The 25,793-nt window shown below is 45.6% G+C and overlaps 3 protein-coding genes across 7 annotated transcripts in view; 2 read left to right on the top strand and 1 right to left on the bottom strand.

Moving 5' to 3' along the window:
- Positions 1-915: 915 nt before the first annotated feature.
- On the top strand, positions 916-14,064 carry ARR3 (arrestin 3). Its single transcript, XM_036065885.1, has 16 exons — positions 916-942; positions 1,183-1,220; positions 1,507-1,537; positions 1,688-1,748; positions 8,372-8,571; positions 8,699-8,758; positions 8,935-9,002; positions 9,665-9,800; positions 9,990-10,074; positions 10,340-10,412; positions 10,805-10,942; positions 12,500-12,583; positions 12,850-12,873; positions 13,063-13,115; positions 13,422-13,431; positions 13,971-14,064. The coding sequence occupies exons 1-16, from the start codon at positions 916-918 to the stop codon at positions 14,062-14,064; spliced, it is 1,182 nt and encodes a 393-aa protein (XP_035921778.1).
- A 4,674-nt stretch (positions 14,065-18,738) lies between these two features.
- PDZD11 (PDZ domain containing 11) lies at positions 18,739-22,140 on the bottom strand. Of its 4 annotated transcripts, none has more exons than XM_078064669.1 (7): positions 22,064-22,140; positions 21,416-21,515; positions 20,861-20,944; positions 20,316-20,372; positions 19,912-20,010; positions 19,619-19,679; positions 18,739-19,453 (listed from the first exon to the last, which is right to left on the bottom strand). In XM_078064669.1, the coding sequence occupies exons 2-7, from the start codon at positions 21,500-21,502 to the stop codon at positions 19,419-19,421; spliced, it is 423 nt and encodes a 140-aa protein (XP_077920795.1). In that variant the 5' UTR covers positions 21,503-21,515; positions 22,064-22,140; the 3' UTR covers positions 18,739-19,418. The 4 variants fall into 4 exon arrangements, with proteins under 4 accessions (XP_077920795.1, XP_077920792.1, XP_077920794.1 ...); XM_078064666.1 differs by having other exon boundaries at positions 22,031-22,103; XM_078064668.1 differs by lacking the exon at positions 22,064-22,140 and adding an exon at positions 22,019-22,061.
- Positions 22,141-22,179: 39 nt separating this feature from the next.
- KIF4A (kinesin family member 4A) overlaps positions 22,180-25,793 on the top strand; it is a 114,917-nt gene continuing 111,303 nt past the window's right edge. Inside the window, exons 1-3 of one of the 2 annotated variants that reach the window (XM_078064664.1) lie at positions 22,180-22,306; positions 22,641-22,781; positions 22,892-23,006. In XM_078064664.1, coding sequence (XP_077920790.1) covers positions 22,662-22,781; positions 22,892-23,006 — 235 coding nt within the window. In that variant the 5' untranslated portion in view covers positions 22,180-22,306; positions 22,641-22,661. Of the gene's footprint in view, positions 22,307-22,378; positions 22,539-22,640; positions 22,782-22,891; positions 23,007-25,793 lie in introns of those variants that run through there. The other variant, XM_078064665.1, reaches the window with a different exon arrangement.

The raw sequence follows: 25,793 nt of genomic DNA, 5'->3' as shown, positions 1-25,793 counted from the left end.
AGAACCTGCTAATCCTTAGCCACTAATCTTTTAGCCTTTAATCTGCTTTCCAAACTCTTGGCACCTGAGCTATTTATAAAGCAGTGTTTTATGGCCCCCCCCAACTCCATTCTTCTTCCCTGACCCCCACCAGTCTAAACATTCAAAGTACCTTAAGTATAAGAGGCTGGGGAGGTGAGCATAGCAACCAGAGCTGGAGACGGATGTGAGCTTCATCTCTCTCCCCAGGTAATAGTCCAAAGTCCTCTATTTCTATCCCATACTAGGTCCATACCCCTTGCCTTTAGCATCCCCATGAATATATCAAAGAGCACTTGAGGGCACCTTTCTTGACACAGCCAGCAGGCACTTGGGCTGAGAGACCCTATGAGAGACCTCTGGAAGCTCCCCGAAGCTCACCCCTCAGGCCAGACCTGATATGCATCAAAGAGAAGCACTAGACAGACATCTCCCTCTCTCTAAGGGTCCCTACTCCAAGGCCTAGCACCTGGGGACACGGATGGGGGTAAGATGGGAAAATCGGGGGAAGGTGAAGAGAACGATGAATAGATTCAAGGAAGGCTTCCGACCTCCACAGAGGTTTCTGTCACCAACCACCAAGAGCATGAGGGCACCAACCCCTTCTCTCCCACATTTTTCTCCTCTCTTAGCTGAGAGTTAAGGCCACCATGAGGTGAACTCAGGCTCAGAATCCATTGTAGGTGCAAAAGCAGACAGAATCCATTTTTTCTTCATTCATTCATTCGTGTATCTAACAAACATGTCTTGACACCTACTGTGTGCCAGGTGATGTCCAGCCTCATCCAGTGCAATTTTCCTCAAATTGTCTGGATGAAGGCCTCTCTCCAGCCCCCTTCCAGACAAGTTCCTTCTCTGTGAAGGTACTCAAGAGTGCCCCAGCTATTCCAGGAAGCCATGCCCTTTCGGAGAATAGACAGTATGGTTAGTCGACAATTTGTAAAAATAGTTTTGTTTTGTTTTTTCCCATGCCTGGGATGGGTGAGAGTATGACTGAATAAGTACCCTTGGCAGAAGGGAGAATATAAGGCACTTTATGGTGGCGAGGTATCTATTTAAGGGGGAAAGGTTGCACACTAGATGTGTCTGGATGGTATCCCAGAGTGGGGCAAGGAGAAGAGGGACCAAATGACTGAGTTTTCCTCCTTCTTTCTCTCTTCTCAGAAAAGGCTCAACATCAACTCCATGGCCAAGAGCTCAAGGTAAGTAAGAACCCCTTCTAACTCTCTGAATCAATGACTTGTCCCCTACCCAAACCCAAGTGCTTGCCTGTGGGGTAGAGGAGTTTCTAACCTCTCCTCAACTTGTAATTTGAACTCTACCAATTACCTCCACCTTTGCACCATTTCATGCTCCTTGGGCCTTTTCTCTTAATCCTAGGAATATTTCCTTTTCTCCCCCACTTCCCTTCCTCTCCTTGCCCTTCTTTTCCTCTTCCCTTCTCTCCCAATGACCTTCCCGATTTTCTTTCTGATTTTCTCTTTATAGGGTGTATAAGAAGACCTGCTCCAATGGGAAGGTGAGAGAACATGGCTTAGCCTGGCAAATGAGAGGGCAAAAGGGATAGGTGGGTACCTCCTTCAAGGTCTCAAGGGTTTGCGTTGGGGGCTTCAGGGGAACCCATTCAAAGATGATTATGAGAATAACATGCCAGGTTGTTCCACAACAGCTTGCCCTCTACCTGGGGAAACGGGACTTCGTGGACCATGTGGACATGGTGGATCCCATTGGTCAGTGAGTCCAAAAAGGGAAAGCGCCTGGGGAGAAGGGAATGGGAGCCAGGAACTAAAAGAAAGCCAAGAAAGGAACATGCAGAAGAGGAGGCCAATTAAAGGGGAAAATGGGAGGAGCTATTTCAGGGATTGACTTCTGTTTCACAGTCTAAGGATTTTTCCTGACCGCGGTGCTGTCTCTCCCTCTCTACACAGATGGTGTGGTCCTGGTTGACCCTGATTACTTAAAAGATCGAAAGAGTAAGTAAAAATTCTCTTGGCCTTTGTATGTCCCAGGGACCCCAAACTGAAATGTCACGCATGCCAGACAAGTAACTTGAACGAGTAGAGTGGACGAGTGGACCAGAGGGGGATAACAAAACCAAAAAGTGGTGGGAACTGTGAATGCCTTTTCTGGTGGGGGCAAACAACCGGGAATTTTAGCCCAGTGTGGCCAAATTTTCCGATTGTTGGAATGGAACTGGAAATGAAGCTCAGAATAAGACCTTCAGAAGCCCAAATTCTAAAAAGATTATGGTACCTTTTCCCCAAATAATATTCAACATAGATACATTTCTAAAACATAAATGAAATTTTATTTTTCAAAAGTATACAACATTTACATGTGTGCTGGAATTAAAATAGTTTCTTTCTAAAATTTCTGATTTTCTTTATTATTTTTGGTGGTCCTCTTACTTTGTTGCTAAACTGAACATGGGCTTAGACTGGCTATGGAAAGATCCAGTACTCCAGAAATCCATATTTTCATGCAAATTTCCTGATCTTCAAATGTTGGCAGCTAACTAAAACATTCTTTAAGGCCTGGATAGATTAAAAAAAATTTTATTTTTCCTTAGGCTGGATGTGACCCTCAGACTGCCATTTTGCAACCTCTGGTATATATCTTTCCACCTCTCCTTCTGTGTAGGGAAACCCCCTATCTTTTTTTGGGGGGGAGGGGATCCCAAGTAAAGAAACAAAGAAAACAATAGCTCCAGCAAGTAACAACAAGAGACATTACTCTGGCCACAGTACCATAGATCAACATTACACTGAAATATTTTTGCACTGCTTTTTTTTGTTATTATTAACATATAATATATTATTTGTTTCAGGGGTCCAGGTCTGTGATTCATCAGTCTTACACAATTCACAGCGCTCACCATAGCACATACCCTCCCCAGGGTCCATCACCCAGCCACCTCATCCCTCCCACCCCCCTCTACTCCAGCAACCCTCAGTTTGTTTCCTGAGATTAAGAATCTCTTATGCTTTGTCTCCCTCTCTGGTTTCGTCTTGTTTCATTTTTCCCTCTCTTCCCCTATGATCCTGTCTTGTTTCTCAAATTCCTCATATCCGTGAGATCACATGATGATGTCTTTCTCTGATTGACTTATCTCGCTTAGCATAATACTCTCTAGTTCCATCCACATCGTTGCAAATGCCAAGATTTCAATTTTTTGACGGCTACATAATATTCCATCGTATATATATACACCACATCTTCTTTATCCATTCATCTGCTGATGGACACCTAGGCTCTTTCCATAGTTTGGCTATTGTGGACATTGCTGCTATAAACATTAGGGTGCATGTGCCCCTTCGGATCACTACCTTTGTATCTTTGGGGTAAATACCCAGCAGTGAAATTGCTGGGTCATAGGGTAGCTCTATATTCAACTTTTTGAGGAACCTCCATACTGTTCTCCAGAGTGGCTGCACCAGCTTGCATTCCCACCAACAGTGTAAGAGGGTTCCCCTTTCTCTGCATCCTCACCAACATCTGTCGTCTCCTGACTTGTTAATTTTAGCCATTCTGACTGGCGTGAGGTGGTATCTCATTGAGGTTTTGATTTGGATTTCCCTGATGCCGAGTGATGCTGAGCACTTTTTCATGTGTCTGTTGGCCATTTGGATGTCTTCTTGGCAGAAATGTCTATTCATGTCTTCTGCCCATTTCTTGATTGGATTATTTGTTCGTTGGGTGTGGAGTTTGATAAGTTCTTTATAGATTTTGGATACTAGCCCTTTATCTGATATGTCATTTGCAAATATCTTCTCCCATTCTGTCAGCTGTCTTTTGGTTTTCTTGACCGTTTCCTTTGCTGTTTTGCACTGCTTTTTAAGAATTTTTTTTTACTCTATGATTCAATAAGTTTGAAAATTGGGTTTGGCTTAAAAAAGGCTCAGAACAAATTGATGAATACTAGTTCAAACATAACCTTTAGATACTGTGAGATAAAATAACCTTAGTCTTTCTGATTAAACAGTGTGGATAAGCAGTCCAGCCAGTTTTAAATATCAGAGGAATTCTGGGGAATAGCTGGTAAATTAACCAATTTAAGACTCTCAATTACTCTGTATTCTAAAAAAAAAAAAACAAAAAAAAACCTAAATCATTTTTTCACATTCCTACAAAAGCTTCAGAATAACCTACAGAAGGAAATACTTAGTTTAGAAAATGCATGTTGATCCAGAAGTAAGATGTCTTTTCCCTTTTATTTGAGTCTTTCTTTATGTTCCTTAGTAGAATCTTTTATTACTCTTCATTTAAGTTGTGTCTATTTCCTCACTTTGTTCCTTGGCTCTTTTACATGTTTTGTTACTTTTATGAAGATGATTTTATTTGCAGATTTTCTAATATTTTTTTCTGTCAAGTTTCATTTGTTGATGTAAAACGTGCTTATACTATACTACTGAGTGATAAAGGCCAATTGTAAGGCAGTATAGATGAATTATTTAACAAAAATCTATCTGGGATCCCTCTGTATTATTTCTCACAAGTGCATGTGAATCTACAGTGCTCTCAAAATAAAAAGTTCACTTTCAAAAAGGCAATGGCACAAATATCTAAGGTAGCCTTATGTTTAATTAAAGACACGAAGTGCGGAAGCAGGTGCAAGAGATATTAACAGCAGTTATCTCTGCAATATGATGTGTGATGGTAGAGCTCTGATTTACTCTTTTTGTTTGTATTTTCTGGTTTTCACACAATTAAGAGGTACTGTTCGTCTAACAGACACAAATATAAATTAATAACTTTAGAATAGATGTTGGATTTTTAAAAATGAAAATGAGCTATTTTCTAGCACACAAAAAGCTTGATCCTAAACTGCTAAGGAACCAGGAAGGGGGGGGAGGTGATGCCCTCCCCACTTGTAAACAGGGGGATGTGCCAGAACCATCCATCTGTTTGCCACCCTCACCTCAGGGGCTACTACGTATCCCTCTGCCTCACCCCTCCTGATCTTGTTCTGTCTTATTCCCCGTCTCTTTCATTTCTTCCCTCCCATGGTTCCTTCCAGTCACCTCTTTTCCTCTCCTTCTCACCTTCTCTGTCTTTTCCGTTCTTTTCCTCCTTCTTTCCTTTCCCTTTTCTTTCTCCCTCTCTCCACCCTCTTTAATTGGCCATAATTGAAAGCCAAGGGGAATTTATTTGTCACATCTTCTGAAAATTGTGAAGTTTGTCTCCACTGTAGACAAATTAGAAAGTACAGATGAAGGAGAAAGAGACCTGCAATCCTATCACTCAAAGATAATCACTAATAATATTTTAGTTCATATGTATTCATATTTTCCATACAAAAATAGCTGTATTTTTATTTAAATGCAATACCATAAATAATATTTTCTAACCTTCTTTTTCACCTATGTTAATATGTAGAAATCTATGCATTTTTCAGGTGTCTAGTAGTATACCACATGGGGGTACCATAATATATTTAGCCGATCTTCAATCAGACTTTTTTGGCTATTATAAACAATCCTGTGAAGTGCATACTTGTGTGTGTATGTACACACACACACACACACACACACACATATTTTTTTCATACTTGTCCAATTATTTCTTTAGACTAAATGCCTAGAGAAGAAACGAATGGCCAGGGGCACCTGGGTGGCTCAGTTGGTTAAGCATCTGCCTTCGGCCCAGGTCATGATCCCAGGGTCCTGGGACTGAATCCTGCATCGGGCTCCCTGCTCAGTGGGGAGCCTACTTCTCCCTCTCCCTCTGCCGCTCCCCCTGCTTGTGCTCTCTCACTCTCTCTCTCTGTCAAATAAATAAATAAATAAATTGCTAAAGAGCATTCACATATTTTTTTAAACGACTTTATTTATTTATTTGTCAGAGAGAGAGAGCACAAGCTGGGGGAGTGGCAGGCAGAAGGAGAAGCAGGCTCCTCACTGAGCAGGGAGCCCAATGTGGGACTCAATCCCAGGACCGCGGGATCATGACCCAAGCCAAAGGCAGACGCTTAACCGACTGAGCCACCCAGGCATCCCACATTCACACATCTTTAAAGCTTTCTATTGCCAGACTGCCCTCCAAAATGATTGTACCAATTAACTTTCCCTCCTGCAATATACGAGGCTGACATTATCCCAGTCCTTATAAACACTACCATTATCATTACTCTCAGTCTTCACTGTATCTTTTGAATATAGATTCACTTTCCTTGTTCTTAATTTTAAAAGCAGATATTCTGGCTGTTCAGTATTTTGATCTCTTAAAAATACTAAAACAAGTTGCTGTCTCCTAGTGTGTGGCTGTCGGTACTTTTCTTTCCTTGTGGGTCAGGGCTCCTGATAGAAGTAAGATTCTTCCTTTCCTTCCCTTCCCTCAATCTCTGTCACTCTGTCCTTGGACAGGTATGACTCTGCACCCCATCCCACATTCCTCTAGTTCACTGATGCAGCTTTCTATTTGCCCCTAATCTTAGGTACCAGCTGCATACGTATGAGTTCATTTATAACTATCCAATTTCTACCAATATTCCCATGATTGTTATCATCATTCACATCTATAATTAGTTTCCAAAGGGATTTCTTATACATCAACTCCTCACATGAACTCCTATGACTTAGGTTGGGCATACAGAAGTCTGGGCTTTGGAGTCACACAGGCCTGGGTTGAAACCCTGGGCCATCACTCTCTGAGCTCATTTTCTCTACCTGTAAATTGGAGATAATAATACTCCAGAAGAGGGGGGAGCCAGTGCGACTCTTGACCTCGGGGTCATGATTTCAAGCCCCCGCATCGGATGTAAAAATTGCTTAAGAAAATAAAATATTTAACAAATAATAATGACACATCAGAGGATTGTTGTGAAGTCTAAATAACATATGTAGAGCTCCCACTATTGACAGGCAAATTAACTGAGGCTCAGAGAACTTGAGGGATTCATACAAGTCATATTCAAGCCCAGGTAGTCTGACCCTAGAGAATTATGTAATAAATACCTTGTACCCACCACCTAGCTTTAAAAAGAACTACAGAAACAACCTGGTCTCCCATGTGTCCTTCCCTAATCCCATTCCCTCTCCTCCTTCCCTCCTTCTCTCCCAGCCTCCACCCCAGGGAACCACTATCCCGCATTTGAAGTTTATTATTCCTATGTTGTTTCTATACTTCTACTCCATATTTATGTATCTGTAAGCAACTCTGGCATTGTTCTACACGCTTTTAAACTTTATATACACAGTATTGGATTGTGCGTATCATTCTGAAGCTAGCTTTCTTTTGACTCAATAGTTTTTTTAAGACTTAACCATGTTAATACATGGCGCTCTAATTCATTTAACCTCAGCTTAGCATTCTATTATATGAATATACTGTAACTTATTATTATTACCCATTCTTTCACTGATATTGAAATGATTTCTAATTTTATGCTATGACAAATGTAATATTGATGCAATGGCCATTCTCATATGTATCTCCTCAATAAACATGAGCAAGAGTTCCTCTAAATTCTTCTTAGATCATAATACATAAGCAGATTGAGTTTTACTCAATCTGGAGTTTCTCCAAAGTGGTTGTCCTAATGTATACTCCCACCAGCAGTGTGCAGTGAACTCTTATTGCTCCACTCCTTCACCAACCCTTAGTATTGTCAGACTTTTAAATTTTTTGACAATCTGATGTGTGTGAAATGTTATTTCATTGTGGTTTTAATCTGCATTTATCTGATTACTAATGAGACTGTACATGTTTTCATATCCTTTTTTTAAAGATTTATTATTTATTTATTTTAGAGAGAGCGTGCAGGGGGGAGGGGCAGAGGGAGAGGGAAAGAGAATCTCGAGCAGACTCCACACCGAGTGCAGAGCCCAACATGGGGCTCGATCCCATGACCCTGAGATCATGGCCGGAGCCAAAACCAGGAGTCAGATGCTTAACCGACTGCAGCACCCAGGCGACCCACCATGTTTTCATATCTCATTGGCCTATTTTGTGCTTCTGCGAAGAGCCTCTCCATACTCTTTGCACACTTTTATATTGGGATTTTTAAACTGTTGATTTGCGGGAGTTCTTTATATATGACAAATGTGAAGCTTTTTTATTGAAGTATAGTTGACACACAACGTTCATTAGTTTCAGGTTAGGAAGGCTAAACTTTTGTTTGCTATGCATGTTGCAAATATTTTCTCCCAGGCTTTTGCTTGTTTCGTTGTTTATAAAGACTCCTAATGTAAAGAAGATTTAAATTTTACTGTAGTCTAATGTATTAATCCTTTTCTTCATGGCCATATGGTTTCAATCATATTCCCTTGTCTTTCTGTGTCTTCCTCTGAGCCATTTAAGAACTTCTTTTCTCCCTTGGGCATGACAGGTCACTCTCTTCCTCCTTTGCCTGCAGTGTTTGTCACGTTGACATGTGCCTTCCGCTATGGCCACGATGACTTGGATGTGATTGGTCTGACATTCCGCAAAGATCTGTACGTACAGGTGCAGCAAGTGTTCCCACCTGAGTCCACCAGCCCCCAAGGGTCCCTCACAGTCCTACAGGAGCGACTGCTGCAAAAGCTGGGGGACAATGCCTACCCCTTTACCCTGCAGGTACTGACCCCTCCCCCCAGTCCTGGGCAAGGTTTCCAGGGGAGATTAAGAGGCGAAGCTAAAGAGGAAAAACAAAGGAAGGGGGGCGCTATTTCTCCTGTTTGCTGACCTCTTTCTGATCCCCCAGATGGCTGTTAACCTCCCCTGTTCGGTGACACTGCAGCCAGGGCCTGAAGATGCAGGGAAGGTGAGGTCTGGGTTCCGAGAAAGAGGGAGAAATAGTGCCAGGAAGAGGGACAGGGGGACAAAGGGACAAGACTGGAGAAACGGATAGCTAAAGGATGGGGTCAGGCATTTCCTTAGAGACCCAAGAGGAGAGGCTAGTTGGAAATGAGTTCTCTCTTTGCCCCTGCCCCCTTGCAGGCCTGTGGGATTGATTTTGAAGTGAAGAGTTTCTGTGCTGAAAATCTGGAGGAGAAAATCTCCAAGAGGTAGTCTTTGGTCCTCTCCAAAATCCCTGCCTCCAGTCTGTGCTAGGAAACACATCTCAGTCTCAGGACAGAAAGAGCCCTGCTTGTAACCTCCCCAGTACCGTCGCCACCGACTCAGAGGTCCAGCTCTGATTCCCCTCTGGCTTCTCTTCCTTGCTCCAGGGCAGTCAGCCAACTTCTCTGGAAAGGGCCAAAAAATAAATATTTCGGCTTTGCCAGCCCTGTAGTTTCGGTTGCAACTACTCAACTCTGCCATTGTAGTGTGAAAGCAGCCACAGACAGTATGTAAATGAATGAGCTGGGCTGTCTTCCAATACAACTTTATTTATAGACACTAAAATTTGAATTTTATATAATTTCCACATGTCATGAAATATTATCGTACTTTGACTTTTTTCAACCATTTAAAAATGCAATAACCGTTCTCAGCTTGTGGGCCATCCAAAAACAGGCAGCAGGCCAGATTTGGCCAGTGAGCCATCGTGCGCTGACCCATGGTCTGGATACCTCCATTGACGGTCTAGAGGAATTCTCTGGGGGGAGGCTTTACCCCACCTCCACCCACCCCCACCCCAAGCAAGGACCGGGCCATGGGGTTGGCATGGAAAAGGTCTGTGAGTCCCCAAGGAGATGTTCTGGCTAACCTCTTGGCCTCTACTCAGAGACTCCGTGCGGCTGGTGGTTCGGAAAATACAGTTTGCACCCACGGAGCCAGGCCCTGGCCCCTGTGCCCAGACTACCCACCGCTTCCTTCTGTCAGCTCAGCCCCTACAGCTGCAGGCCTGGATGGACAGGGAGGTTTGTGACCCCCACTTCCTGACCCCTTACCCTGAAACCCCTCCGAAACCCCGATCCTTCACTGATTTCCTACTTGGGTAGACAGAGACGGAAGCCAGGGCGGCAACAGTGCTAAGGAAACAAGAATTCTAGGTCTTGATCTGGGGGTTCTCCCTCCAACCTTGTGATGAGCCTCTCCCCCTGCTTCAGGTTCACTACCATGGCAAACCCATCTTTGTCAATGTTTCTATCAACAACTGCACCAACAAGGTCATCAAAAAAATCAAGATTTCAAGTGAGCTTCTTTTCCTATTCCCCCTGCACCGGTCCCTAATCCGCGGGTCTTTTTCCAAATCTCTGCCCCACTTACCCAGTCTGCATTCATCTAGACCTTCTCTCTAATGCAGGCTTATCTAAGGGCCTATCTCTGTTTGCCCACAAGCACATCTTAGTGCACCATGCATAGTGTACCCATGTATCAGGTCACATCTGAGGGCAGTGAGTTGGAGTCTTGAGGATGACTGATTGATTATAGTCATGTGCTTTTCCTGGCTGTTCAGTTGACCAGATCACAGATGTTGTCCTGTATTCCTTAGACAAGTACACCAAGACCGTGTTCATTCAGGAGTTCACGTGAGTTGGCACCGGGGCTGGGGTCAGAGAGCCAAGGGGTGGGTTGGTGGGAAAAGGGTCGGGGACTGGAGGCAAAGGAGGGGGTTGGGGAAAGAAGGAAAAGGCTAAGAACCCAGGACTGAGGAAGGTCAAGGTGAGGGCTGGTGTAGAGGAGGGGAGGGATTCCCAGGAGAACCAGAGGGCGGATACCCACAAGAGGACCATCAAAATGCTGAGAGAGGTCAGGGGCATAAGGATTTCCCACTGGAGTGAATTGCTCCCACTCTCCACAGTCGGGACATGCCCGCTCTCTTGGATACTCCAGTAGGTTTGTGGAATTGTGCAAGACAGTCTTGGGAATGAAAGTACACTTAACTGGCAAGCCTTGCCTAAGTTCTTTTCTCCTTTTGAAGGGAGACTATAGCTGCTAACTCCAGCTTCTCTAAGAGCTTCGCAGTAACCCCGCTCCTGGCTGCCAACTGCCAGAAACAGGGCCTGGCGCTGGATGGCAAACTCAAGCATGGTGATACCAATCTGGCCTCTAGCACAATGTAAGCTCAAATGTGATGCCCAACCTCCATTTTCTATCCCCTTACCCATTCTCCATGCTATGTATACAGTTCTGAGCTTTCACTGTTAAGGAAGCCTACCTATTTTTTTAAAATGTCCCTAGGCCAGTGTTCAGAGAACCCTGCAGGCCTGAGGGCCAACAGGAAGCTAAATAATGCCCATGGGACCAATGCCCAGGCTTAGGTCACAGGCAGCAAGAAAGGAAAAAGCAGTGAGGAAAATTCCCTGTGTTGTATAATATTTCACAGCTCACGAAGGTCATATATATCTATACATATATACATATATCTATGTATATATACACATACTATTTATAAGAATCACATTAAAGTAGGCTGGATATGTGTTCTTATTCCATTTTACATTTAAGGACCCAGAGAGATGAAGGAACTGGTCCAAGTCCGCATCGCTAGAAAGTGGCAGAGGTGGAAAGGATTCTACCACATGCCGTCTGGCTCTAACACTATGATCTCTAGAGTAGCTACTCTCTAGCAAAGACAGAAATGGAGTGAAAAGACTAGGAGATGAGAAATGGAGGAGGATGAGGAGGACCAAAAAAAGGAGAACGATATAATAGGAATTGATAGAATTCTATCCAATCATTCACTTGGCCCTATGTCTTTGGGGGCCCTAGTGCTAGATGCGTCTCCCACCAAAAGCCATCTGCCGCCACCTGATGAGTGCTAATTGTCCCCTGCCCTTCTCCGTGCCTTATCAATCTTCTGGCTATAGATTGTTATTGCTAGAAAGACCCTTAGAAATCATCCAAACAGCATTATTTTATAAAGGATCAGTATTCCAGGGTCATGAAGAGACTTTCCCAGTATCATACAGTTTTCTGTGTCTTATTTTCCAATCAGTGCGTTTTCATGGAGCACCTGTTAACATGCTCATTCCTATGCTAAGCAACGTGGGAGGATACAAGGAAGTTTTAGACAGTCTCTGCCTTCAGTCAATTTATGGCCTAGGTGGGGAACAAAGAGGAACGCAAATGCAGTCTAAAGGTTAAATGTTTATACATGTGGTTCAGATTAGAAATTCAATAGAAGTGAAAAGAAGCCGGCATAGCTGGAGTGGGGTTTCTGGAGGAGACTGAATGAGCTAGATCTTGGGGCACGAGTAGGATCTAGATAGCAAGAGAGGAAGGAAAGAGCATTCCAGACTGGGAGCACAGCATGGGCAAAGGCCAGAAGGTGGGAATCTGCAAGGCGTGTTCTGAGCATGGAGAGAGGATGGGTCCCAGGTTGTATCCCAGGTGTTAGGGAGACAGGGCAGAGGAGGTTAGAGAGGCTGGGTGGGGCCAGTTCATTAAGGGTCGTGAAAGCCACACCGAGTAGTTATACTCAGAGAGATAGGCTCTTGAGCAGAGGGTGACATGGTAAAACTGGACTTTAGGAACAGAAATGTGATTTCAATGAGTAGGAGAGATGAGCATGGAAGGCCTATTAGAAGAGGTGCACAGGAGGGGACTGAGGGACTGAATGCATTACTCCCCATCCCCCCAACAAACACACAACAATGACTACTACCACCTCCAGTCTTCAACCTGGAATGAACAAGGAGCTCCTGGGGATCCTGGTGTCCTACAAAGTGAAAGTCAACCTGATGGTGTCTGGTGGAGGGTGAGTGAGGGTTCATGGTCTGTCTGGGCAGGGGCCGGGGAGCCACTTCTGTTTTCTTCCCTGGCTGGCCTGACCCAACCAAGCTGTTCCCCACCCCTTCTCCCAGACCAGTTTCCCAAACCTGTGAGACCAGTGAGCAAGCCACCTTCCCTTCCAGAAACCTATTCTGTGGCTGAGTTGGCCTTATGATCCCTTATCCCCCAGGAAAACTAGGTTGCCACTTTCCATTTCCAGCTGCTAATTTTACGGTGTCATTCTACCCTCAGCATCCTAGGTGACCTGATAGCCAGGTAACAGACGCTATGGGGAAGCTGTGGGGGGAGGGGACGGAGCAAGAAGGGGAGGATGAGGAGCTAAGGAGACTGAAAGAGCTCCAAAGGAGAGTCTGAGGACATCCCAGGGACCAGAAAACCGAGGGGGAGACGTTCAGGGAGTGGCCTCGGTGGGAGATATGTGACTCTCCCTTGGGATCCTTGCAGTGATGTTGGTGTGGAGCTGCCCCTGATCCTGATGCATCCAAAGCCAACACATGGTGAGTGACCAGGTGGCACTGATAGGAATGGTGGGCCTGAGTGTCGGGGACCAAGCAATTCTGATCTCAGGAATCAAGGACTGGCTGTTTGGGTAGAGAATATATAGCAATAGGCAGGTTGGGTTCCTAGGTTTTCAGTGTGTGTGTGTGTGTGTGTGTGTGTGTGTGTGTGTGTGTGTGTGTGTGTAAGTTGGGGGAGGGGAGGGAGGAGGGGGTTAAAAAGGGAGGGGGAAGAGAAATGAGACATTTCTTCATGGAACTGAAGCTTCACCTCCATTCTTCCCTCCCTCTCCACGCTTGCTCCAGAGGCTGCAAGGTAAGGAAATGTGAGGCCTGGAAGCCCCATCCCCCTTTCCCCATTGCCACCCTCCATTTTGTGATGATGGAAATGTTAAAAATGCTTCCCTGGAGTGGTGCTTTCAATACTGTGCAGTGGAAACATGGTTTAGCTTCATGTCATAGTTCAGTGCTTTTCATACACCCTCCACCCCCTGCTCTTCTCAGAAGCCTCCTTCCCCCTCATCCCTTCCATTTTTCTTTTTCCTTCGCCCCCCCTTCCGTCTTTCATTCTTCGATCCCCTCCCTCTTCCTCACCCTCCATTCTTATTTCCCCTCCAGCACTCTGGGTGGGTGTGTGGGGACTTTTGTTTTGGGAGACCCGGGAGGGAGCGAAGGGAAACAAGCCAGAGTGGTCGATTGATTGGGTTGAGGGGGGTAGCTCCCCAGAGGGGGCTTTAGATCTGAGTTGGGAAGCAGAGAAGGGGTCACTTTTCTGGGATCACAGGAAGCGAGTGAACAGGGACGATGCCCAGAATGTTGTTCCTAATCCTGCATTCCCCTCTGCTGCTTTGCCAGCTCTGAGGACATAGTCATTGAGGAGTTTACTCGGCAGGAGCACCGCGGGGAGGAGAGCCAGGAGGCTGTGGCAGAGGGGGATGAGGGAAGCTGAGCACCTCACTCTAGTGCTTCTGGGCGGGAGCCCCACTCTAATGCTCTAATAAATCAGCTTATCCAAGACATGCCTGGCAATCTCTTTGGTATTTCCTTCTCCGGGAGGGTGATGGCACTACAGAGAACAGCACCCTCTGCCCCCGTCAGTGACAACTCTGTAGCATGTGCTACATGCTAAGAGCCTAAGCAAGCCCCGACTTCCCTCTGGCAAGGCCACCCGCCCTCTGTGGGTCCTTCAACTTTCCCTCTGGGCCCTGGCTATCCCTGCCCCCACCCTACCACGGCAGCACCCCCACCACCCTACTGCCGTGATCACCCGCCGCTCCAGGCAGGGCCTGAGGGGGGCGTGGCCGTGCACCCAGGCCTGGGGCAGAGAGCAAGGTGATGAGCAGGACAGAGAGCACACCACCCACCTGCCGCGATGTATACCCTTGCATGCAGGGCCCATGGCGAGGCCAGAGGCTTCTCCTGGAAACCATTAAGACGGTCTCTGCACAAATCCAAACTCATGTGCCTGGGGGAGCAGAGCGAGGGGGGTATCTGGGTGGGGCTTTGGAGATAGGGAGGCGTGTTGGTATGGAGTGTGGGGAGAGTTTTGGGGGCAGGGGGAACAATTTCCTCCTCCTCGCTCAGGGTGATGAGGGGCCTACTTAACCCACCTCACAGTGGGGAAGATACCCCTCCTCAAGGGCTTCCTGTACTACACCTTCAACTGCGCCTGCCAGGTGAGCCCACCACCAAGGCATCACACAGTACATTTTTGCCCCCTCCTCTGCCAACTCCCCTAGGGATTTTTATCAAGGTGATCTATTGTAAGCGTTGAGAAGATGAGCCAGGACAACCTGCTCAAGGGCCATTCCCCACTTCTGGGTCTAAGACTGCTTGGTATTGGAAGTAGAGGAGGGGTGCAGAGTATCTGACTCTGGGTTGCAGGCGATCATGGGAATTGACTTCCTAAGATCATACGCTTGGGAGGACCAAATACTGAGTGTTCACTCTCATATCACTAACCCTATACCTCAGCCCCTGAGGCCTATTCATTAATGGTAAGGCAGTACCATCTTGGATTACCTGTGGATAAAGCAGGGGGAAAAAAATATGGAGCCTCCCCAAATGGCCAAACCCTGCTTTGTTTCTCGTTTTCTCTGCCTTCGTCTAATCTCCACCTGTAACACGAAGTCCAAAAGGCTTTGAATCCTTAAGTTGGCTGCTCTACAGGGTCTTTCTTAATCAAAACAGTACATTGAGATTGGATCTGTCCTAGGATGGTAGGCCGCTTGCTTTGTGGCCATAGCAGCCACTTTGCAGAGACACGGTTTCCTTGATACTTTGTGGTTTGCCTTTTCAGTTCTAGCCTTTAAAAGGTACGTTTCTTTCCCTTCTAAACATTTTTTTAGAAGATTTTGTCAGAGAGAGAGAGCACAAGCAGGGGGAGTGACAGGCAGAGGGAGAAGCAGGTTTCTCCGCTGAGCGGGGAGCCCAATGCGGGGCTCGATCCCAGGACCCTGGCTGGGATCATGACCTGAGCCAAAGGCTTTACCGACCGAGCCACCTAGGCGTCCCTCTAAACATTTTCTTACGCAGGTTCAGCGGCAGCTATGGGACACGGTTGGCCAAGAGTGCTTTTGCAGCCTAAATTTCTAGCTACACACGTGATTCAACTGTTGTAGTGGCTGGTCTAGGACTTCACAAGTGGGTGTTATGCCATGTTTTATTCGAAAAAGGGATTGAGGGAAACAATAGGGAGGTTGGTAAGACTAGCAGAGAGGAAGGACAGGTACGTTATTCTCTCTAAACCTCTACTAAATGTTTCAACTCTCCACAACACATTCTCTTGTAGACATCAATGCTTCCAAGGAGGCACGTAAGTGGGTAGATGTAGGAGCAGAAAGACGTATCATCATCGTGTTAGTGGGTAACAACACTGATCAGAACAACAAAAGGTCAGGTGTAACTACAACTTCTTCTGGCACACCTAGAGCTCAATCCCTATGGGGAGGGTCTACTGTGCTGTGTTTACATGGGAGGAGTTTACCAGTTTCAGGGAACAGTAAGGTGATGGGTTCAAGGCTTCTACGGTTCGTGTCCTGGGGAGGCATCATTACACCTCAGAAGGATCCGTCCCTATTCACTTTGAGTTACCACTTACCACTATCTGGTCATTTCTCATTTGTCAAGTCTCCTCTGCAGATAACAGGGAAGGAAAAATCCAGAGCCCTCAATGTGATGTTTGAAACCAGTGCCCAAACCGGTTATAATGTGGAATATGTAATACTCATTTCTCTTTATGATACTTCCATTGAACTATTCTCTCTAGCTACCCTCCACTGCTTACTCTTTTGGATAATTTTGCCTTGTCCTATCTTGGGGTGGGTACAAGGTTCATTTCCCCATCATGCAGTAAAAAGGCCTGGAATTGTCTCTGAATCTGGCCTTTTGTGCACACACGCATGCGCACGCACACGCGCACACACACTCACAGCTATTCCAGCACATGGCTTCTGCCCTTCCATCCAGAATTCATTTCCAATGAAGAGGAGTATCCTTTCTCCCAGCTTTGCTGGGCTAGGGAGTGTAATGCAGAGAAGGCAAACTTCCTTTGCTGAGTTTAAGGCCAGGCCTGACTGATATTTAAGGGAAAATGGGACTAACAGCCAACAGTAGCTCCCTGGTCTGCCTTCAGGCAAAAGAGGTAAGATCAGAATTCTTCTTCTGTTTCCTAGAAGCTACCCCCCTGGTAGTTGAGATTTAACCCCAGCTACATCCCTCTTAACTTAACACACACTTCAGTGGTTGAAATCCAACTGGAGCCTTCCACAGAGTCAGGCATCAAAAGCCATTGTTCCTATTGATAACTTGGTCTCTGTCTAATTTGATTTCATTGCATTTGGGCTTCCCAGTAGTCCATCTCCTTCACCCTCAGATTTAAGGTTTAAATACTTGGCTACTGGGGTGCCTGGGTGGCTCAGTTGGTTAAGTGTCTGCCTTCGGCTCAGGTCATGGTCCTGGGGTCCTGGGATCGAGCCCTGCATCAGGCTCCCTGCTCAGCATGGGGGGGGGGTCTGCTTCTCCCTTGCCCCCTGCCCCTCCCCGCTGCTTGTGTTCTCTCTCACTCTCAAATAAATAAAAAATCTTTAAAAATAAATACTTGGCTACTTACTAAGGTTTCATATGATTCCTGAACTTAGGAGTAAAAGACACTCCCCGAGGGCCACCTGGCTGGCTCAGTCAGTGGAGCATGTGGTTCTTAATGTCAGGGTCGTTGAGTTCCAGCCCCGCAATGGGTGTGGAGTGTACTTAAAATAAAAAAAAAATTTTAACAGAACCCCTGAAAATGCTATCGTTCTTTCTTGACTGCGTCTCGCAGTTGTGGGGTGGAAAGTTATTGCAGGGCCCAGGAATCCCACCTTACCTTCTCTGACTGCTAAAAGCCATCTATAGGGGATGCAGTCCTACAGCAGCTGGGATACCTCCAAGGCGGAAACAGTTCATTCCCCGTGTTTTCTTATCTACACCCTCAATAAATGACTGGTCCTTTCGCCTCAGCCTGTTATTGCTTGTCTTCTCCATGCTATGCCTGGACCTTTACAATGCAATGGCATCATGCTAGTGTCCCAACAAGGACCCATTCTAGGTACCTCAAAGTGAGAACCAATTTAGGGTAGGAGGCTTTTGGCCTCTTAGGCCCATGGCACCTAGCTGGGACTTTTTACATTTACCACACTTCTTAGATGAGCTGTTTTAAAACCCGTTAACAGCAGGCAGAGTCTTGGACCTCAACATTCAGCAGACTCAGCCAATATGCCTTTGGGCAAGTATCTCAGCCTCCAGTTTTTCCAGATGGCCACTGGGGGGCAGCACAGCAAATAGGAGCACAGAATGGGAGCAGGATTTCCCAGGAAGCAGAGACTACCTCTGCCTCTCCTCACAAGGATGTAGCTACCAGAGAACAGCGCATAGTAAAGCTGAGGTGGGATTTATAGAGAGAGCCAGAACTTCCTCATAGCGATATACTATTTAGAACTGTTTCCCACATTTGAAGACTTTTTTTTTTTTTTTTAAACTCCAGATTCCCAGGTTAGACCCCAGAACAACAGAATCACTCTCCAGGGGCAGGGCCTTGGAAATACATTATTTAAGCTTCCCAGGATTCTTTCAAGGCAAATTCGGGACTTTCATCATGGGGGCACTTCACCCCATACCTCATTAGAAACCATTCTATTCTGAATGGGTATTTCAGAGATGCCAATGGAAATGGCATAAGGTGTGGCCTGGAATGGCTAACAGTGGACTGGTAACAAAGACGGTGGCAGGTCATCTGGGGGCTGGGGTGGAGAAAAGGGGGAAAGTCAACAGTACCACTCAGCCTACAAGCTGGAAGTTGGGAACCAATTTCTTACTGCTGTCCCTGAAAGGAATGCATCCAAGCCTCTCCCTTCATTTGTGTTCCAGATCAAAGATTCTGGGGAAGAAGGCAATTATATTAACACCACCTCCCTGCAGAGAAATGTCCAAAGCTCATGAGTGAAGGGGCACGGTTTCTTCTAGTATCCCCCCTCACCCTATACCATTCCTCAGTTACACTGAAGTTAAGGTTCCTGGGCCTCCCTGACGGACTGGCCAGATACAGTTGTGAGGGAGGTAGAGGGTTGCTGCTACTTCCACTGGCACCTCTCTTTGCAAGAGCTTTTATTTTTGCCTCAATAGCATTTAAAACCCAGTCAGTATCATCCAAAAGTCACACCGACATTTCCTCAGCATTGCCTTTTACTATTTTGGGGGAGAGAGGATAGGAGGGAGTTGGGGGGGGGCAGTCCCAGGGAGTCTCCGGAGTGATTTGAGACTGGTAGTACAATGAAGGGATGAGATGGAAGGCCCCCAGTATCCTTTTTACTATTGATTTCTAGACTCTGATGAACATATGACACGTGTGTAACTGGCTAGCACGTGGTATTCAATAAACGTCAGTTGCCTCAAGATTCTTTTTTCTATTGATTTCTAGACTCTGATGAACATGATATGACACATATGTAGTTGTCTAGCATGTGATATTCAATAAATGTCAGTTGCCTTTTCTAGCTGGGCTCTCCACAGGCTATACCTAGGTATCTCCATCCTTCCCGTTTCAGGGAATGAATGAAGCTCACCTACAGAACGAGGGAACAAGAAGTACAGTATGCTCTGGGTAATGCAGCTGGCTAGCTGGCTTGGTGGCAGGGACTCAGTGTCCCCATCTTCCCCACGCCACTCTGCCAGGGTGGGGCCGAGAGTTGAGGTTCCCAAGAGGCTTCCCTGAGGCCTAACCAGCTTGTCCTAGAAGATTCCCTGTGGAGGGCTATGGACTGCAACTCTCTAGTGTACAGTCCTCTCTTTTTGACGATGATAATCTGGGGAAAGGAGAAAAGAAAAGGATAGACAAGAACAGGTTACTTTCAGGCCTGTGCTCCCAATTCCCCATCCCCAACTTGGGGGGTGGAAGCTTTAGTAATCAGTATTTAAAGAGTTCCTACCCAGGGCCCCACCAGGTAAATGAAAAAGAGAGTGGCACTTACTGTAGGGAAAGAAGCGGACACGCATGCTGATTTCGCGGGCTGTCTTCAGGATCTCAACAGCCTGGAAGGAACACAGCAGCTTGTACAAATGAAGATACAAGCCAGGACAGTATCATAACAGGAGAAGAACAGTTTGCTACTCTAACCTTCAGGGTTACTACTAGCTTCCTCCTCCTGATGGACCTCCTGAGCAGAAACTCCTTCTTACCAAGTTACAGACCAGGCTAATCCTGTCCAACCTTTCCTACCCGGGATGGCTTCTCGCTTCACCACAGCCCAGATGCTGTGCTCACCTTACTGTGCTCAATGTCTTGGAAATCCACATCATTCACAGCTAGGACTTGGTCCCCTTCCTGAAGTCCTGCCCGATGTGCATCCGAGTCGGGAATCACCTGTTGGTAAGGAGAAAATATATGAGATTGAGGCGAGAGAATTTCAAAGGCTATAAGTGAAATTAAGTGCTATTCAAATGTAAGGTGCTAGCGTTTGTGTGTGTGTGTGTGTGTGTGTGACAATGTAGGGAAACAGATGGGTTTGCCAGGTGAGAAGTTTTAAATGGGAAAGGGTGTCCCCATGATGCCCCTTCTGTAGGTCTATTGTATCATTCTTCTCCCAGGCCTTTGGACACCAGGGTTCTGCAATCTGGTAATTTAACAAAGGGAACTAGCAATCCATATTGCCTACTAGGCACACATACCTTGGAGATAAAGATGCCTAGCTGGGAGGCCTTTCCTCCTCGGATATTAAATCCCAACTGTAAGATAAGAGCACAGAAGGGGGGCTCAATATAGATCACGCACACAAGAACATCTAATAGCATCACTGTATGATAGCTTGGCTTATGTGTTCCTCAGAGAGAAGTCAGAAGTTGTGGAAGTGGTATCTCAGATTTTCTGCCCATTAAAAAGTTTCCTTACCTCCCTACCTGCTTTCCCATCCATCCCCCCAACCACTGTCAACTTCTGGGCCTGGTACAGACAAAGCTAGCCTGGAATAAGACGCAATTGTTCTGGAGCTCCTGGGTGGCTCAGTCGGTTAAGCATCTGCCTTCGGCTCAGGTCATGATCTCAGGATCCTGGGATGGAGCCCCGCATTGGGCTCCTTGCTCATTGGGGAATCAGCTTCTTCCTCTCCCTCTGCCCCTCCTACTTGTGTGTGCGCATGCTCTCTCTTTCTCTCTCTCTCAAATAAATAAATAAAATCTAAAAAAAAAATAAAGACACAATTGTTCCATAAGCTCACCTGAGCTCCAGGGGGTTTCTTCAGTGTGACAATTCGGGGCAGAAACTGGGTCAACTCATTGTTGTAGTCTGGGTGATATACCCTCTGCAAGACACAGCAACCCCAGAAATCTTACTACCAGCCTTAGATTTTATACCCACCTTCATCTGGACTACAAATGCATCACCTTAAAGTCAGGAAAAGGTGTGGTCATGGGCTTCGTTGTTAAGTAGAACAGATAAGGCTGTCCAAATGGGTAGATGGATAGCATGGGGAAATGTCAGCAGCCCAGTAGCTCCCCCCCACCTCTTTACCTTGAAAGAATAGAAACTAGGGCTCTGAATTTCCAGAATTCTCTGGTGTGAATGGACTCTGGCAGGAGGATTCCATTAGAAGTTCCCAAAGGGCCCAGTTGTTCAGAATCCAACTTCTGATAAAAGTTGGATTCTGTAGTCCCCTGGCTACAACAAAGGCTAGAATTCATCCTCCATTGAGCTTTCTAACCCTGCCATCATCCTACCTTTCATATACCATCTCATGCCCACAAGGAAAAATCCCCTACTTAAGCATTCCCACCTCATGAGGTGGGATCCATGCTGGGGGATTCTCATAGGCAGGCAGGAAGACCACGGGGTAGTCATCATAAGGAATCCGGCTGTCCATCTCCAGCAAGGCCCTGAAATGGAAGGAGGGGTGAATCGAAGCTGATAAAAAACGGTTCAAAAGGGTCAGCAGTCCAGCAAGTTTCAAAAAACAACCCCACTCCATCCTGAGGCTGTCGGTCTATGGGCTCAGCCCACTTCCTGGTGATAGAGGCTGAGAGAGAGAAAGAAGAAAAAAGATGGAAGAAAACAAGTAACTTTGCTGAACACCTGGATGCCAAGCAACCTGTTAGTTACTCCATAGAGACAATCTCCTTTCTCACAACAATCCTGCAAAATAGACCGTCTTCATTCCAGAGAAGAGGAAATCAGGAGCGTCTAATTTCCGAAGTCCAAGAGAGGGCTGCCTCCAACTATCCATAAGTACTCGGGGCAAGGCACCGCCCCACATTCCCTAGATGAGATCAGTAATGGTGGGGGTCCCCCGAACGACCCCTCCTTCACCGCCAGCCACCTTCCAGGTCCCCGCCCCGCATTCTGCTGGAGTCCGGCGCACAAGCCGCGGTCCGCGCCATACCGGCTCACCCACCCGCAGGCCGCAGGAACCTCAGGCTCCGCTCACCGCCAATTCAGTCTGGAAACCGGAAGCGGATGCTCGGGTGGGTCGGAAAGGGCGGGTTCAGGGTGCGGCGCACAGGTCCTCCCCTTCCCAACGCGTATTCCTGCGCGCGCCGTCGTGCGTGCTCTGCCCGCAATCTGTCTGCGCTCCGATTGGCTGGCGCCTCAGGGACCGATTTGAAACTTGGCGGTTAAAGCTCCGGTTGGGACAGGGCGGCGGGAGACCGGGGAAGGGACGTTTAGTTCGGTGAGTTGAGGGAGCACACCTTAGCTCAGGATCTGCCTTTCCCGGGACGCTGGGGTTTTGGTTCTTTGTCGTCATCTCTGCTGGGGGTTTCCTTTTCATTTCAGACTCCACTTCGCTCTCTTCAGAGCGTAGGGCTTGACGGGCTGTGCGGTCGTGGCCAAGTCTGAGGGACAGTGACTCTCCGGAGGCAGCGATCCCGCTGGGACGGGGAGGCTGCCACCGCTACCGCTGAGTTCCGTAACCCATCCCACCCTCCAGGGCGGGCCGGAACTCCCACCCCTCCCGACCTACCAAGATTCATCAGCAAGTATCTTTTCTTTTTTCCCCTCCGCAGAGACGGTGCTGCGATAGGATCATGAAGGAAGAGGTGAAGGGAATTCCTGTAAGAGTGGCACTGCGATGTCGCCCTCTGGTCCCCAAAGAGATTAGTGAGGGCTGCCAGATGTGCCTTTCCTTCGTACCCGGGGAGCCTCAGGTGCGTACGAGAGTCCTGGGCCTGCCTCTGAACAGCTGGGGCCAAATGGCAGTGAGGGGCGTGGTCTCGCCTTTCAAGTTTTCTTACTCCTTGTCCCTTGCCTTCTCTAGGTGGTGCTTGGTACTGACAAATCCTTTACCTACGATTTTGTGTTTGACCCCTCTACGGAACAGGAAGAGGTCTTCAATACAGCAGTAGCACCACTCATAAAAGGCATATTTAAAGGTAAGGCTATTTAATTCTTCCACCGGTTCTCGAGCATATGTTTTGTGTCAGCCACTGTACATGGGTGCTGCAAATAGGGGAATAGATGAAACATGAGTCCTGCCTTCAAAGAACCCACAGCCTGGGAACTAACTCAGTATCATTTGCGAAAATCTGTACCCTTGATGCTAGTTTTATACTGTATTTGCTTTCTGTGGTTCAGCCCATCTTTGACTTGTATATATATTTTTGTTGGTTTGTCCTGGAACTTCATTCAGTTCTAAGCTCTTTCATGGGTGCTGAAGATGATCAGTTTGCCAACCTACTTAAGGCCCAGGTACTCTGAAGCCTGTTGAGGATTCAGAGAAAAGTTACATAGCTTCCATGCCCTGGAGGAGTTCAAAGTCCAGGAGTGGGAGTGGTAGTAGATGACTACATACGTAATTTTAAGTACATAAAAAATTTTAACCTTTTTGCACTTATCTTTAAGAAAAAATATTTTAAAAGTTAAAAATACACAATAGAGTAAGTCCTGCTATAGAAGTAGCACTGCTTTCCAAGTGTTATGAAAACCAAAAGGATGGCACTAACTCTGCTTGGGGGATTAGGGGTGAATTTCACAGCATGGGGAACCTTTGAGCGAGATCTTGGATGATGAATAGAATTCTTTTAGGTGAAGAATATTTCCTAAAACCCCTGAGTACTCTGACCAGTTAATAATCTTTATTGAAGAAGCTAAGACTTTAGTGTAGTTGAAGACCATAGCAGTAGAGTAGGGTTCTAAAGAAGGGAGCAGTGCCTGAGAGATGTTTAATTATTGTTATTCCAGTACAGAGGTTATTCAGGATTCAAAGCAGAGGTCTATGTAAAAGAAGTTGAACCACGGCACACCAGTCCCTTAAAGATAAAAGACACATTTGTACATTATGTAGTCTTACTTTGCATCGAAAGAAAAATGCTTTCCAGCAATATCTCGAAGTGAACTTCCAGCATCTATTTAAATTTTTTTTCCTTTGATAGGGAACTCACTGACTCACAAGGTGGTCCCATTGATTGAATTTTGGACAACTCCAATTGCACTAGATTATATAGAGATGAAATTTGCTTCCCTATAATTTCTACCCAGTGATGTTAGTTCATCCCTCTAGGCAAATTCACATATTTTTCCCACTTTTTAAAATGATGTTATGGCTCAGGACACACTGAACACTTTGTTTCAAACTTTTAAAATATTAAAGCAATAATGTCAAACTTAGAGAAATGTTGCAAGAACAGCATAAAAAACTTTTTTCCTGAATCATTTGAGATGGATTGTTGACCTGATGCCTCCTGAATACTTTAGTGTATATTTGCCACACTCAAGGACTTCCTCCTACATAACTACAGTATAAGCATATAAGCATCAAAATCATGAAATTAGCATTGCTACATTACTACCATCTAGTCCTCAGACTTTGTTCAGGTTTCACCAGTTGTCCCAATAACATCCTTTAGAGTAAAAGAATCTGGTTCAAAAGCACTTGTTATATTTAGTTGTGCTGTCTCTTTATAGTCTCTTTCATTCTAAAGTTTTTTCAGTCTTTTTTTTTTTTTTTTTTTTTTTGTGATCCTGACTCTTAAAGACCAGTTGTTTTGTAAACTGTTTATCAATTTTGGTTTGTCTGATGTTTACTTATGATTGGATTCAAGTTGTATATCTGTACCAGGAATATCACAGAAATGATGCTGTATTCTTCCCATTGAATCCTATCACCAACACATGATGATTTGTTTCATTACTGCTGATGTTCATTTTGATTATTCGATTACAGTGTTATCTGCCAGGCTTCTCCACTATAAAGTTAATCTTTTTCCTATTTACACATTTGGAAGACAATTATGTGATTCTGCCTAAGTCTCTTCTAATTAACCATCCCTGTGTCCTTTAGCTATTCTGGAAACAGTATGGTTTCCAGACCCTTCATTATCTGGTCATCTTCCTCAGAATGTTGCTTCACAGCTCAGTAAGAGCACTATAGTTTTATACTTTTATCTTAACTTGGGAATCTGAGAATTAAATTATAGTCTTTAGAGGAATATGAAGTAGATAGTGATTCCAATATATATGTTTGGTTAACATTGCTCTCAGTTGCAAAGACACAGCCAATATTTTCAACATCATCCTCTTGTACTCTGAATTCCCAATACCAGAGAGCCCTGAATATTTTGGGGAAAGTACTGAAACTTGGTTTCCCCAGTTATTACTATGTACACATATCTGTGGTATTGTAGAAGATTATGGGATATTATTCTTTTGCCTCATGGTCATGCCAGGTGATACTAGCTATTTATTACAGTGAAAATCTTGATGTAACATCTTATGATCTTTCAGAATATCAAGGAAGGTCTTCATTTAGACAAACAAGTTCTTTTAAAAAGAAAAAAAAAGTGCCAAGGAGCCTGATAATATGGTCCAGATGCAGTCTGAGAGTTTAGATAAGGAGTGGATGCTTTCACTGATCGTAAAAATCAACTTTGTTGCCTTTTCAGATGAAGACTGGTCATCAAAAACATATATGTTGGAATCCCTTCTATTTATGCAACTTCTAAGACTTTCATTTAATTCCCATAATTTAGAATTGCTAAAAGTAGAATTATAAAGCTCTGAATGGCTTTTTGGCAGTGAGTCGGCCACCTTTATTATCTCAGTCTTATCTTTAAGTGTTTTACTTCCTAGCTTTTAAGGGCAATGAAGAGGGGCACACATTCTGGCGCTGGTATTTTTCTTCTTTGCTGGTTTGGAGAAATGCAAAATCCTGGCATGCATAT

This window comes from Halichoerus grypus, chromosome X (assembly GCF_964656455.1).
Source record: "Halichoerus grypus chromosome X, mHalGry1.hap1.1, whole genome shotgun sequence".
In the NCBI taxonomy this organism is placed as follows: Eukaryota; Metazoa; Chordata; class Mammalia; order Carnivora; family Phocidae; genus Halichoerus; species Halichoerus grypus.
Note: the sequence above shows the minus strand (reverse complement) of the source record. Positions and strands in the feature narration are given on the sequence as shown.